This window comes from Magallana gigas, chromosome 6 (assembly GCF_963853765.1).
Source record: "Magallana gigas chromosome 6, xbMagGiga1.1, whole genome shotgun sequence".
NCBI lineage: Eukaryota > Metazoa > Mollusca > Bivalvia > Ostreida > Ostreidae > Magallana > Magallana gigas.
In genome coordinates, this window is record NC_088858.1 from 6,664,617 (window position 1) to 6,678,929 (window position 14,313).

At 33.6% G+C, this 14,313-nt stretch overlaps 1 protein-coding gene across 5 annotated transcripts in view; it reads left to right on the plus strand.

Moving 5' to 3' along the window:
* Positions 1-12,990, plus strand: part of LOC105340345 (uncharacterized) — a 35,475-nt gene extending 22,485 nt beyond the window's left edge. For 4 of the 5 annotated variants that reach the window (XM_011446350.4, XM_011446351.4, XM_011446353.4 and 1 more), the window contains 3 exons: positions 7,514-7,729; positions 9,277-9,368; positions 11,320-12,990. In XM_011446350.4, the coding sequence (XP_011444652.3) occupies positions 7,514-7,729; positions 9,277-9,368; positions 11,320-11,439 (428 nt within the window). In that variant the 3' untranslated portion in view covers positions 11,440-12,990. The remainder of the gene's footprint in view (positions 1-7,513; positions 7,730-9,276; positions 9,369-11,319) is intronic. The other variant, XM_011446354.4, reaches the window with a different exon arrangement.
* The last annotated feature ends 1,323 nt before the right edge of the window (positions 12,991-14,313 follow it).

Consider the following 14,313-nt stretch of genomic DNA (forward strand, 5'->3'; position numbering starts at 1 on the left):
AAAAAAAAACCCATAGATTTTCTGTTACTGTTTGATGACTTTAGTAGTTTGATGTTTATTGATTATCTGGAAGATCCAGACAAAGTTAAGATTAATTGCTTTTATCCTTATTACATATAAACCCATATGTTAAATAGCTGCACTATTAAGCTTAATATCAAGATTATGCTTTTGGCATGTACCAAAAATTTAAAATTAAGGGATAAAGTACTGGTAAAAATAACTTTCTGGCTAGCGAACTATAAGCATATACAGTGTATCTTATTTGAAGGCAATATGTGACCACGGGCAGTGCAGCAGTTGCAAATTTATGGCCACTTGCAGAAAATCACTGTATTATAAACTGCGATAAAAAAGTGTCAAAAGTTCATAATGGAATTTCATGACATACATTAGAATATTGTCAAACATCTAAAAAGGGTTAAAAATCGGCATACTAAATTTCAGATTAAGTTTTTTGATTGTGAAAATTATAATGCACCTGTATTTATTTCGATTTTATGCGTTTAGGGCAAAAAGAAAAATGGTCAAGAACTTAATTAGGTCATGACCTTAAATTGACCCAAGATAATCATCTCTGTGCTTTATCTCTGCTAATTTAATTCTGAAGAACAACGTCTGACCATCAGATTTTTTTCTGTGTGTAAGGGATACCTCAGCTGTCTAGAAGAGTGATGAGAATTACATCTATGAAACCGAGAAGTTCAAGGTCATAACAGATGTTTTTAAACTTCATGTGATAATAGAAATTCCTTCATCTCAAATCCTATAAACAAGTTATCCAGAAATAGTTTTATAAGGTATAAAAATAGGTACATCTTTTTATTTCAAATTTTAATTTTCAATTAGATCAATCTTGCTCTGGCATTGGTTTAAATTTTACAAGCTTTTTAATTTTGATCTTGCTTGATTTCTAACCTGCCTTCAAATAGTCCAATGAAAATGTAAGATTATTTACTTTTGCACTTGAATTTACTAAATTGTATGACTGGATGATGAATCGGTTTATAGCTTGAAATTTGAATATATTTTTAAAAATGAGAGGGTTACAAAGAGTTAAGTGTGGTTCATTAACCAATGAATGCCTGAAAACCAGCTTTTGATTTGTTGTTTTCTTAATGATACATGTAATTATGAGAAACTGCTAATAAAAGTTGGACAGTTTCCTTCTGCGTAATAATGTCTTCATTTAGCTTTTCATGGGAAAAAATAAATCTCAGTTTTAAAATTTCAAACTGCAAATAATTAGTAGAATTATTATGATGTAATTAACTGTATTTTGTAACGCACCTTAAAATTGTTTGTTCCAGCTGTGTAAAGCTTATTTGCTACATAACAAAAAGGATCAAGCGTATTTGTTAGATCACGAAGTATCAGCAGTGTGCAATAAACCAACAACTGTCATGTCTTCTCTAAAAACCACCAGGTTCCTAGAACCCTGTCTATGAGAGTGGAGACTGATCTATATAATTGACTGCTAGTATTTGAAAATCATCAAGGCCCTCTTGTCTTACAAGCCAGGAAACCCTCTTGGTTGGAAGTCTGTAAAAATGTGAACTATCCTTTGCATCAGTTGTAGATGTGTGCCAGATGCAAGTTTGAGCATGTGGCAAAGTGATTTTTAATGTAAATTGTTAGATAATTGTCTCTTTTTATTGTTTTTTATCTGCTGTGAAAACTTTCACAGCTTCTAAAGTTTGTTTCAGAGAGTTTGCTAAATTAAGTGTTTTGTCTGTATTATGTGCATTAAAAAAAATCTGTGTAGAAGAAGCATTGAAGTGGGCTGAGTTATTAAAGCCTTCTCGGAGGGATTGTATTATTGTACGGCCAGTCATTCTCAGTGCAGTATAAAGGCGGCTCAAAGATGTAAAGACACATTGATATTTTCTATGGATTAAATCTTTAAGAATTCACAGTAGCTGACTTATTAGGGTGAGTTGACTTTTTTTCAAACTAATGGCTTACATGTGATTACAAAATATGATGATATCATTATATTCATCATAAGTGTTGTAATTATTGTTCAATGTAATGACAAATATTAATATAAAATGTACTAAAAATTTATTTTGTGTGTACTAGCTCAACGTAAGCTTTATGGTTTCTAGCTATTGGGTGCTAGCTAGTTGTCGTGCTGATAATTTGGGATGGCGTTTTGTTTGTTTCTTTTCTAAATCCAGCGATATCTAAAAGAAGGCGGAATCAAAGAACTGCTATATATACGTTTCCAATAGTGTCTGCATTTTCTTTGAATGAAGATTCCTCATTGCATCATTCCTTATCATCTCCAAGTGTTTGTATAGCACTATTTTGAGATCTCGGTTTTGTAAAATGTCCTGCATCGATATAGCTCAGCATGGGTCAGTTTGAAGCTACGTATTTTGCAACCTAGATATGATTTTACACTAGATAAGCAAATCCTAGCTTTTTTCTCCATGTGCCAATTTTCTGTAATCCTGGGTAATATTAAGGCCCTGATGCTAGCACTGAAAGACTCCATAAACTGCTGCCACTTGGATAGTAAAACAGTAGTAGACGTTTATTGATAATTCAGGGTAGGGGATGAAAAATATTTGTAACTGATAGTGAAAGAACCGAGACCTACGTCACAGGCTGATGTAGAAATATCAGTGGAGATAAGAACGTGATAATTCCGCCAGGAAGTAAAGAACAATCGCTGTATGTTTTACATCAAAGGGCACAGGTGCTGCCTATTTATGATTGTGTGGCATTTATTTATATATATTTAGTAGACATGTGAGTAAACTGTATAGTGTTGCAATTATAAATTCAGGATATGTCAATAAATACCTGTAGATTAGCTTGAATAATGCAGTGTTAAAATCAGAGTTGGAAAATTCTTGTGATGTGTGAATAATGGAGAAGTGATACACTCAAATTGCAATAGGACGGCAACTGGATAAAATAGATTCAGGTGACTTATCCATGTATTGTATCTTTAAATGCACGTATTTTCATAATCATAAACTCTGGTACTTGTCAGTTCTATTTGAAATATCCCTGTAACAGGTGTGTAGACTTGTATTTTGTACTAGCTGACTTAGAGGTTTAAATTAATCTACTGTTACATATATACAAGCTGTCTTTATACAGTAACTGTCAAGTTTACGGAACGGAGTTCTTTAAGAAGAATTGATTAGGCATTGATTATTGATTCAGTTAGATGATAACAGAATCATTTTTTTTTGTTTTTTGGTTTTTTGAATATGCCCCTCAAAATGTTAACTAGCCATTGTGTATTTTGTACTTTCCTTGCAAAAATGATTTTATGTTATATTTCAGTTTGCTGGTAATTTGCAGGGTAATTTGGTCTAGTTAAAGTGGAGATACGTCATCAGTCTAAATCAGCTTAGATTGACCAAAGAACCTATGAGACGATTGTCTTATGGAAATAAAGAACTTGAACTTGGTCAAATCTCCGTCATTAAAATTAACCTTCACTATAACTCAGATCATGAATCAGTTGTCACTAGACCCAGGGATTTGAACCTGCAACCTCTAGACTTAGAATGCATGCTTAACTAATGACCTCATATTAGTAAGAGGATAAGGGTAATGTGTACTTTTTGGTTTATAGAGTAGATTTGTTTATCAAGGTTTTAATGTTGTAAGGTACCGGATTAATGTGCCCTTTTAAATAAGCAAAGTGTGTAAATATTTATCATAACTCTTTCCTCCACCGGCATAGTTTACATGGTCACATGCGACAGCCTTTTGCTCTGTATGAACGGTAAGAAAGTAACCAAATTCTAGCTTTATTTAGATTAAATACTTGTTTACCGAGTCATTGAAAAACATTTACCTCATTTAGGACTTTGTATTGTGGGAAATAATTAGTACAGTAACTGATAGATTGGTGTTTTAGGCATAGTGCACACTACACTGTATTCTGGTGTTTAAGGTTGATCTAAAGACCTCTAATTTGGTTACTTTATCTAAACTGTTAATGACTTGTGTATGAAAATAGATATTCCTGAACTGAATTTGTACATAACAATAACATACTACATCCTATAGGCTATAGAGGATTATTGGGCCATTGCTGCGTACTTCATATCCCCACTCTAGGATGTAAAGTGCAGAGAAGTTAGGGTTAAGGTACATGCAATTATTTCAAAGATTAGACTTCTGATTCCCTGCAATCACCCTAATCTGATGATCGTTCATTGAGCTAGTTATCACTCTCACAGTCTAACAAAAATAGACGTAATTGATAGAGAACGTTTGCAATGCCAAAGAGTCTTGAGGGGGATAAAAAATAGGAAACTTTTAGAGAGGAAAGAAAAATAAAGTAGAGAATAAAAAAAGAAAGAACGAATGATCTATTGATTCCTTGATGTCATTTGATAGTAAACCATTAACAAAAAAAAATTCCTTCAAACAAGCAAACAGACCAACCAAGGGGCCATTACATTGCTCATTACAGGATGCAGGAGACACTGGGGATCAGCTGGCAAAACATCGCATTGTATGGCTAATTAAGTGAGCAGTAAACGACTGTCCTCAAATCCTGCGTTTTCTTGTTTCAGTGGCATTGATTTCATTTAATTTCTCGTTTCACTCTGAACAAGAAGTTATTTTTACCCTAATACACTTAGACGCAGAGAAATCAATGACAGCCACATAGATGGGGTTATTCTTTACTTTAAGCATGTTATTCAGGTCTCATGTACAGTGATGAAGTCAGGCAATCAGCTAATCTAAATCTTGATGTTCTTGATCTGGTCTGACCATGAATAGATTCCCCCACATCTTGATTATCTATCTGACGTGTCTCCATGTTGAATTATGTCACTGTCTTGGATATTTTGACATTGATTTTGCCTTTTGCTAAAGGTTGTGAATAGTTCTGTATAATTCATTTTACAGTGAGATCTACCCATTATTTTTTCTTATGCTTGCAGGCTCAAATTAGTTTTTGTCCACTGTCACCATGGTTATCTGAAAAATGCTTTCATAGAGACAGTGATAAAGAGAGAGATGGGCTGTAACTTCTGATTTATAAAGAGTGATATATGGCATTAATATCACTTTTTATTTGTATATCAGAAGTAGATATTAAATAACAGAGGAATATAAGCTCTTTTATCCTGTAATATTTTACCTGTCATCAATATTCATTGTTGAACTTGCATATGCTAAAGATGCTTAGTTAATAAATACACTCCCAATAAGCGAGGGCAAATACCTCAGGAATATTTTTAGCAACCCAATCTTTGCTTAGCAAAATTGATTGAAAAATTTCCTGCCAAAATGATATTACAAGACTGGTAATGATGAATGGGGTGTAGAGCATCTGTCACAGACTTAGATGTAGCGGTGCTTGGTGCGGAAAATCGGCTGCCAGAAATCTCCATCTCGCAGTCCTATATACATGCGTAAGGTACCACTTCTCACATACACAGGTTGGGTTCTTTGGACTCATTAGAAATTATTGGGTCTTAATTAAAGTGTGGCAGCTAAAAGTTGATCTTGCCATTCATTTGATCACAATTCAATAATTTCCTTTACAATATTCTATAAAATTAATAATTCATTTAGCCAATAAAAAGTCTTAAGTATTTTATGTGTGTGTCAAGATTAAACACAGCCCAATAAATATGCATTAAGGGCGATTTTTCATTTGGTTTGCAAGCGTGTTTAAATCTCTGCCTTGGGATTACCCTGGTTGCATTTGCGTCACTGAGGTTCAGATTTGTAATTTAATGTGAGGTCATTTTTTGCTTCATCGCTTTCATGTAAGTGACAATTTTCTTCTTTTTACCAATATTCATTTTATGAATATTCTTTGCATTTGCAGACAGCTATAATCTAACCTGTTCTCTAAGTCAATATTGAAGTGAGCAGATCTGGATTTACAACTAATTTGAAACAGTCTTCTGAAATGTATGTATTAAATGGACAAAAGATCTGTACATCTTGAAGTATCTGGTATTAATTGATTTTTTTGCCATAAGATTTTCCGCTATTTTTCCTCTCTCTTAATGATGGGATACTTGTATTTGGATGAGAAAATGCCCCAAGCTCTTCTCCTGATGATTTTATATGGATTTTTTCTTCTGTGTTTTACTTAAGAGTAAGACTGTTTTACTGTTAATAGATATCCATGTATATATATTTAGCTTTACAGTGTAAGTAAATCTGAATCCAGCAGGGCTTGGTCAGCTATTATAGCTGTATGAAGTGTGTTCATTTCGATCTGTTACCAGATTTAATTAAGTCAAAATAAATGAAGTCAGTCCACAGTGTGTTTACACAATGTAATGACTCTGCAGTTCATCGGGGAAACTTTAATTTCCTGGATCTTTTTCTATGCACAGACCTATAGGTTACCTGCTGAGGATAACTTTGATAAAAAATTAATTAATAAAAAGTAAAAAATGTGATGCGCTAAGAATGGGTTTCTTGCTGTTTGATGTAGAGTGAAATATCCCCAAAACATGGGGGGTTCAATTCTTGTGTCTTTGTGTATCGTGTTCAGTAGTAATCATGGAGAGAGATTTGTCTTAGCCGATATCTGCCTTGCAGAAGTAACACTGCATGGTGTTAAATCATCCAGAGAATAAATGTTAACCCTGAACAAATCGAACCTTGATTAGTGGTTCAGTAAGAACCTTGATTAGTGGTTTAGTAACGGTCACAATGAGGATTAACAATCTTACCAACTGTTGTTTATTTATTAGTCACAATTCAATAATTTAATCCATCTGGAATCTATATACATGGTCTAGATTAATAGAGAGGTCATTAGTTAAAATGCATTATTTTTCTGTCTGAGAGAGAGAGAGAGAGAGAGAGAGAGAGAGAGAGAGAGAGAGAGAGAGAGAGAGAGAGAGAGAGAGACAAGATAAAAAAATTCTTTTAACCATTCTGAAGCCAATTCTTTTTTTACACTGATTAGCTGAAAACTAATTGACAGTAGTAGAGTGATAATTGACACTTTGTGTAGGAGATGGAGAGAGGTGCAGCTATTTTCTGCTACTTCTGACTCCTTGCTGAGAACTTATTATGGCAGACTGGCACATTTTGCTCTGGAAAGTTTGAAACAAGATGTATTTTCTGTGTCAGGGTGTCACTTTCTTCAAATAATATGTTATAATTATATGCTCAGATTTAGTGTGTCTGTTTCCTTCCACCGTTGACTAAGGACCTATGAGGAGGGAACCGATTTATTGCTAAGCAACATTTGCAATTTAGCATCTATTTTTAAATTTTATTCTGTAGGATTTTTAAAAAAATTTCAATGTTGCGCTTTTGCTGGCAAAAAATCCCAGCTCCTTTTAAGAAATTGGAGCATGTGTTGAAGTGTCGAGTTTACTCATTATCACACAGAATGAGCAATTTAAAGATTTTCAATATTTTAAGTATTACTTCTACTGGATTGCATCATTTTCTGCAAAAGAATTTGGTAATCTTGATTATTAAAACGCATCCAAGGAACATTACGGGAAGAACAATGGCAAATTTCAATCCCAGCTTCTTTTATTTTCAGAAGGAGGGAAGCAGGTGCAAATCTCCATGAAACTAAGCTCTGGACAAGATTCCGGCAACAGCCAAGAGCAGACTAACCCACCCAACAAAATGATGGACACCGTGGAAAAGACCTTGCCGAAGGAGAAAAAGGATAACTTTGAGATTGAAGTAGCTGATGAGCACGGAAAGGCCGGGCAGGTGGAAATTGACTCCCCTGAAGAGGAACTTCAAGAGCGTATGTATATCTTTATTGGTTGATGTGCAACAATGTGCTTTTACTAGAGTATTAACCATCAAGTGTGCATATTTGTGTTTCATTTTAATGGTTTTGATTGAAATATTTTTGTTTAATAAGATAACTGATCATATCATGCAAATAAGGTTTTCTCTTGAATTCATTCTATAAAATCCACACAAAGTCTTATCATGAAATGAACTTTTTTTCATTTTTTCCTAATAGTGATTCTGACTTTAAATGACTGAAGATGAAAGGGTTAATTTGTTTTCCCTTCTGTACTGTGTAAAGAATATTGTATTCTAAAGGTTCTATGGTTTATTTTGGATTTCCAGTGTTTCATGTGTTTATTTGTGGTATTTTTGACTGTCAGCTGTGATGAATGGGTAAAGCAGAATATACCGATGAAGCTATAAAAATCTACGTCCCGTGAAGGGTTCCATGGTTGGAGAGAATGCTGTAGAAATTTTATGTACTTTAGGTGAAGGAATGTCAACTAGCACTGGGTGCAAGCTCTTATGAGATTGAGATGCACCGAGTGATGATAAGAAAACCACTATACAGAATTATACAACTCTCTCTCTCTCTCTTGCTCTGGCTCTCTCTCTCTCTCTCTGACATTATCAAGGTGATTCAATTTATTACTTCCCTTGTTACTTCTAAATTACAAGCAAAGATAAGAAATTTTTACATTTTTAATGGGTATCTGTTGAGAAAAAAAATATGTAACACTTTACAAGACATTAACCCGATGTGAAAAAGACATCTTTCATGTATAGATGTACAATGTAATATGAAACTAGTGTTTAGTGGTTTGAAAGGTTTTGCAATCTTTAAAAACATTACAGTTGAAATTTAACTAGGGTAATTGTCTAGACCTTTTACGGTATCTTAAAAGTGAAAAATTCTTGCATATAACCACCAGGTAAAAATACATATCTTTAAAGACTTTGACATTTGAAAGCAGGCATGATATATAACAAATACTGATAAGTCGACACATTGGGATGGGTTGAATTGTTTTTGACTTGTTTTTAATTACGAAGTCCAAATGTTGCTGTATGCCTGTGGTCCCCAATTTGTGTAAATTGTCAAGAGACATGGCAGTATACCATTTAAACAGGAGATGTTAATACAGGTTCTTGGTAATTCCAAAGGGTTGGGTTGTCAGTGGAGAAAAAGAACAGCTCCGGAGGAAATTACTTGTCAAGTGGTTAAGTAGACAAAAAGAGGCCTCAACGCATAGCAATGATATCCACCGTTGTTTCTAAGAAATGTCTACCACAGGGGAAAAATAGGTTTAAAAAATCAGCATTCATTATATACTGCTTGGCTGTGTGGGAGAAAAATGAGTGTTTTGAAGCATAAATTGTAAATCTGCTTATACAAGGTGCATACATCATTCTGTGGGTAGTTTCTCATTATGGTCTTCGTTTTCTTTTGAGTGGTTGGACAATATTTTCCTTGGAGTTAAGGTCATAGAGAGGGAAAGCCTGTAAATTTGGTGATGATTTCTTCTTTATCCCAATGTCTCTGCTCTCTTTTAGCCACTCCCATTAAAGGCAATGTTCGTAAGACTTCAATAAGTGAAAAAGTGGAGAAGACGCGGTTATCGCAAGCCTACATAGAAACCATAAAGGTAACAGTTGCTTCCCTTCCTTCTGTAGACTTTCTCACCATGCAAGCTCAAGCAGGCCACCTCACCCTCCCTAATTGTCTCCTGTTACTAACAAGATCTCCTCATAGAATGTTCCTTGCTATACAAGGCTTGAGTTTCATGGTCCTTACATACAGTTCAGCATGTGTCATTATTGTCTCTTGCATGTTTGATATTGTGATGTTGTTAAAATGCTTCTCAAAGGAAATATATGTATTAGTACCATGAAAAGCATGATTTAGTGTAGTTTTTTTTTCTTTTGCCTTATATTATTCCAGAGTCAAGGGTTATAATTCTGTCAGTGATATGAAGTATTACTTGAATTTTGATTACCGGCACTGATAGCAAATGCCTATACATTGTAATCCAATGCAATGTATTTCAGTAAAACAGTAAAGAAAAGTACATTTTTAATGCAACAGTTTACCAAATTTTCGTTCAGCTTTTGATGAGATTTTTATTTAAATGATTTTTATTAAATTTTAATTGAATGAATAACAATGAAAGGAAAAAGCCCTCACTGAATCCCTGCTCTATTACTCAGTTGGTCTTACATCAGTTTGATCTTATGTCTACTTATTCCACGGAAGGTTATTGCATTGGTTAAAAAAGAAGGACTATTTCTGTGACTGACATTATTTTGAAGCTATGGGTGGCTCAGCTTTTTAAGGTGGATTTGATGAAACTTGCCCCAGAATCCATGATGATGTGTGTGTACTGTGTAATACTCAGCAGCCCGGGCTATAGCAATCCATCACATACAGAGAACAACAGTACAGGACCGGCTTGACGTCAGGCAGTTGAAAATAAATCCCCACTGAAGTGCATGGAGAATGAATTAAGGCAATGATATTATTATCTGCTGAACAGCACTCTTCAAATATTTTGCATTTATGAAGAAGAGGTAAATAGAAATGGTAATCTGTGCCGGGGCTGTAAGACAGCTTGTGTTTGGGAGGACAATTTGAGAGTTGGTTTGTGATAATGGTGAACACCTTTCTATGAGATGGTGATGACCTGATAACTGTTTGATTTGTTGTTTATGAGCTGGTTAACCACTACTCCTCATATAAATCCACTCATCTCTGACTGAGGTCAGACCTCATATATTGGTCTGTGTGTTTGTCAGTATCACAATCAGTTGATATTACTTACAATAAGCTGAGTTTTAGACTAATGTATCTTAACATCTAACCCTAATCAATACTAACGAACAGGTGTTCAAGATTAACATTAAACAGACCAAAATGAAAGCAATAGAAAACAGAAAATTTAATTGGTGAATAAAAGAAACTATAAAAATGTATTTTTTAAAAATGCATATTTATTTCACACCCTACCATTTTAAACTTCATGCATGTTATTCAAGAACTAGTACATATACCAGTATACAGCATGTTGGTATCAAATTGCATGTTTAGCTTAAGGTACCTCACTACAGCAATAGTTAAACTTTTTAAGACACTACATCATGAGATGGCGATTTAAATGTTTTGTTAAATTGTATTTATCAATCGATTTGGTTGAGTATCATCATAGCTTGGTGGTTAAAGTATTTGGTTTTTAACTGCAGCTCATGAGTTTGAATCTGCATGGGGCTTTTGTTCATAGTTACTGAATAAAATTTTAAAAGTAATTATTTTTATCCAAAATTGCATATATTTTTGCCTACGGTATTTGACTTACGTACTTCTTATGCATCATGCTATTTTTCATAATCAAGTAATTTTCTGCTGATTTAAGAAACGATTTCAAGGTTTAGTGAGCCAACTTAAAAATGCATTAATAATTTTTATGAAGTTTCTTAATGATTTTTAATTTTTTTCTACATTAATAAATGCCATACAAGTTTTGACTATGACTTTAACCAATATGGTACAAATTTTATATTGTGTTGACGATAACTGTAATTGGCCTCAATATATAATTCTAGGAAAATGCTGAAAAGAGGAAAAAACAGTTTGAGCAGATGCTGGATGAGCATGCAGAAATAGTTCAGGAAATTGGACGGGCGGGGAGCAGGGAGAGCTTAGAAGATCAGAGGGACCACTGAGTGCCACTCCCCATCCCCCGCCAATCAAACCACTATAGCAATATCACACACAGGGAGTCAGCATGCCATACCCTCTAACATGTCTCACTTTTTGTCAAATTTTCTGTATTGTGAGATGCAGAGTTACCAGTGTTTTATTAGAAGATCGTCAGGTGAGGAAATGGGATATAAAATAGGACCTGCAGTTAGGCAATTACAGATATCATCATTTAGTGAGCGGAAGAGAAACTGCCATCTGATATCATCAACCCCATTATTGTCTTCCAGACAGCAGTCGCTAGGAGACAGGAAACTGTGATAATTTCATTGCTATGGTGACAAATCTCGCCATAGCAACAATTTATTGGACTGAAGCATTGGAATCCTGAAAGTTGGTCCAACATTCGGTCTTTGGAATCTCATTTATTTGTCATTATGCCTATTGAATTGATATGCATTAAATTCTGCTGTAATTCGTAAAAAAAAGCATCTTATATCAGAACAATTGTAGAAGTGCAATTTTGTTTTAGAGTGATAAGCTTTCATGTTAAATTAGTAAATTATTTTAATTGAAGTCTAGTATGCTCCGTCTAATTTGGACACAACAACTTTCAGCTCTGATATATATTTTAATTAAATAAATCATTATGTCTGGGATGTTCATGCAAACTCATGTTTTAAGGTATAGATTCATATTGTTTTACATACTAGAGGAAAATCATTGTTTTCTCCTTGAATGAATGTTTTTTTGTGTGGGTGCTACAAGAGATGTACATTATATTGTATCATGTAATTGTGAGATTTTTATCATACATATTTTAGGGGCCACATGCTAGTTTTGAAGATGTCGGTGTATTTTAATATTGAGCAGTATAATGAATATTTAATAATATATAAAGAGTAGAGATAACGTTTTGTAATGTAATACAGTTGTATTAAGAATGTCATTAGTTTGTATTATCTATAACCAAACATAAGGACATCTTTCTTTGTAAGGGCACCTGCAGACAGTAGCCAGATTATTTGTTAGCTTGTTTTGTTCTGTGTAGTGCTGCCATGTCTAAATCAGGTGTAGTTAAGTCTGAAGCGCTTTTGGCCTCCATGCCTTTCTCTATATCACACTCTTAGTTCAACTGTTACATGGTTTATAGCTAAATGTACTTCATTGTACATAAAACTGCAGTCATACAAATGAACTATGTTCCAAAATATACTCAAAAGCTATGCAGATGGGATTATTCATTCAATCCTTTCTTGAAAGAAATTCAGTCAATTATTTTCAAATATGTTTTCTTGACGGAAGTATGGTTCTTTCTTCAATGTCTGTTACGGTCCTTTTTTCAGTGTGTATTCAAACACTGAAGATAGCACGAGTTAGTACGAGTTTATCGAGGGCTTATTACATTTAGCTCTTATGTTTTTTAAAATGTACATATTCTATTAACAGTCTGGACTTAATATATGAATTCTAGATGATAAGAGTTTGGTGCTATGTCACCTGTTTGTATATGTTTTGATTTTCTGTGACCATTAATCATTAAAGATTAAATAAAATTACTTCTATAAATAAAACACTATTCTTTGTTTATATCATATTTTTCTTGACTAAGAGCTTTGCATTACCTGGTAAACTGATACTTGATAATCCTTTAATCTTGAAGTAATCGAGTATGTTTAAGTACGCAAGCCAGGAAACCTTGGCAGTTATACAATTATGTTAAGGTTGCGTAGTGAAGTCTCAAAACGAGCGTCACAGCAAGTTCTGTTACATAATGGGCTTTATTTTTGTTACCTAGATGTAACAGTATTATTTGCCAATAATGTATTCTGTTAATTTAAACCCCAAGCACTAGTGAATATCCTCTTGGTTATTTTCGTTAGTCCAAAAAAATAGGTACCCTATTTTAATTACCCTTTAACAAAGAACATATCAAAATACATTTGGGAATGACTTGTCCAAATGATAGTGTTACAAGTTTAAAACTTGTTTAATGTTTTGAAAATTTAAGTGCATTGAAAAAAAATGCAATCATTTATAATGTATATGTATTTATACAGCAAAATTGCTACTAAACAAATGTTTGTTTTGTGAAATTAAATGGCCAATAAATTCCCTCTTTTTATAATTTTCTACAGGCCCAGAATGTTAATAATAGGAATAATATAGTACATTTGCTTAATCTTTGACTTTTTATTATTCAATAAGGATGGAGATAAACAACTTATTAGGGCCCCGCAAGGAATTGCGGGTGCCCTTTAGTAATCACTCTGTCTCTCCGTCTGTCACTTCCGTCCACAAATTTTCTGTTTTTTTCTAATAACTTTTTTTATGGTTGCCCAATCAAATTCAAATTTGGTATGGTAGTTCAGTAGGCAGAAATACATATTTTGATGCTACATTTGATTCTCTATGTCTTCTGGTTTGGAGCTGGGTTGGTGGGGTAGATTCCTTAACTATGCATAAGAGTGAATGGGCAAAGAGAGATAACTGCTGAGAATGTTACCATTGTATACTTGGAAGGATGTGCAATATTTGTCCTTCTGGATCAATTAACCTTCCACAGGAAGAAAATCCTAAGCTTTATCTTTGTCACATTTGGATTAATAACTGAGCTGCCTATGTCTGCAAATGAACTTTGTTTTGAAGTTAAGGTCAATTTTAAATGATGTGTAGTATTGTGTACATTCTTTGAAATATGGATTTAAAATATAATATTCATACTTTATTTTGGTTAAAATACCGTACACAATGATTTATGATAATTTTATTGAATTCTAAAATCAAAGTATATATTAAGATATCCTTTTTCACTATTTTATTTTTTAATTATTTTATTTTTTTCTGCCTTAATGCTGTTAATTTTAGGTAATCAGATAATAACCCCATTCTGTCAT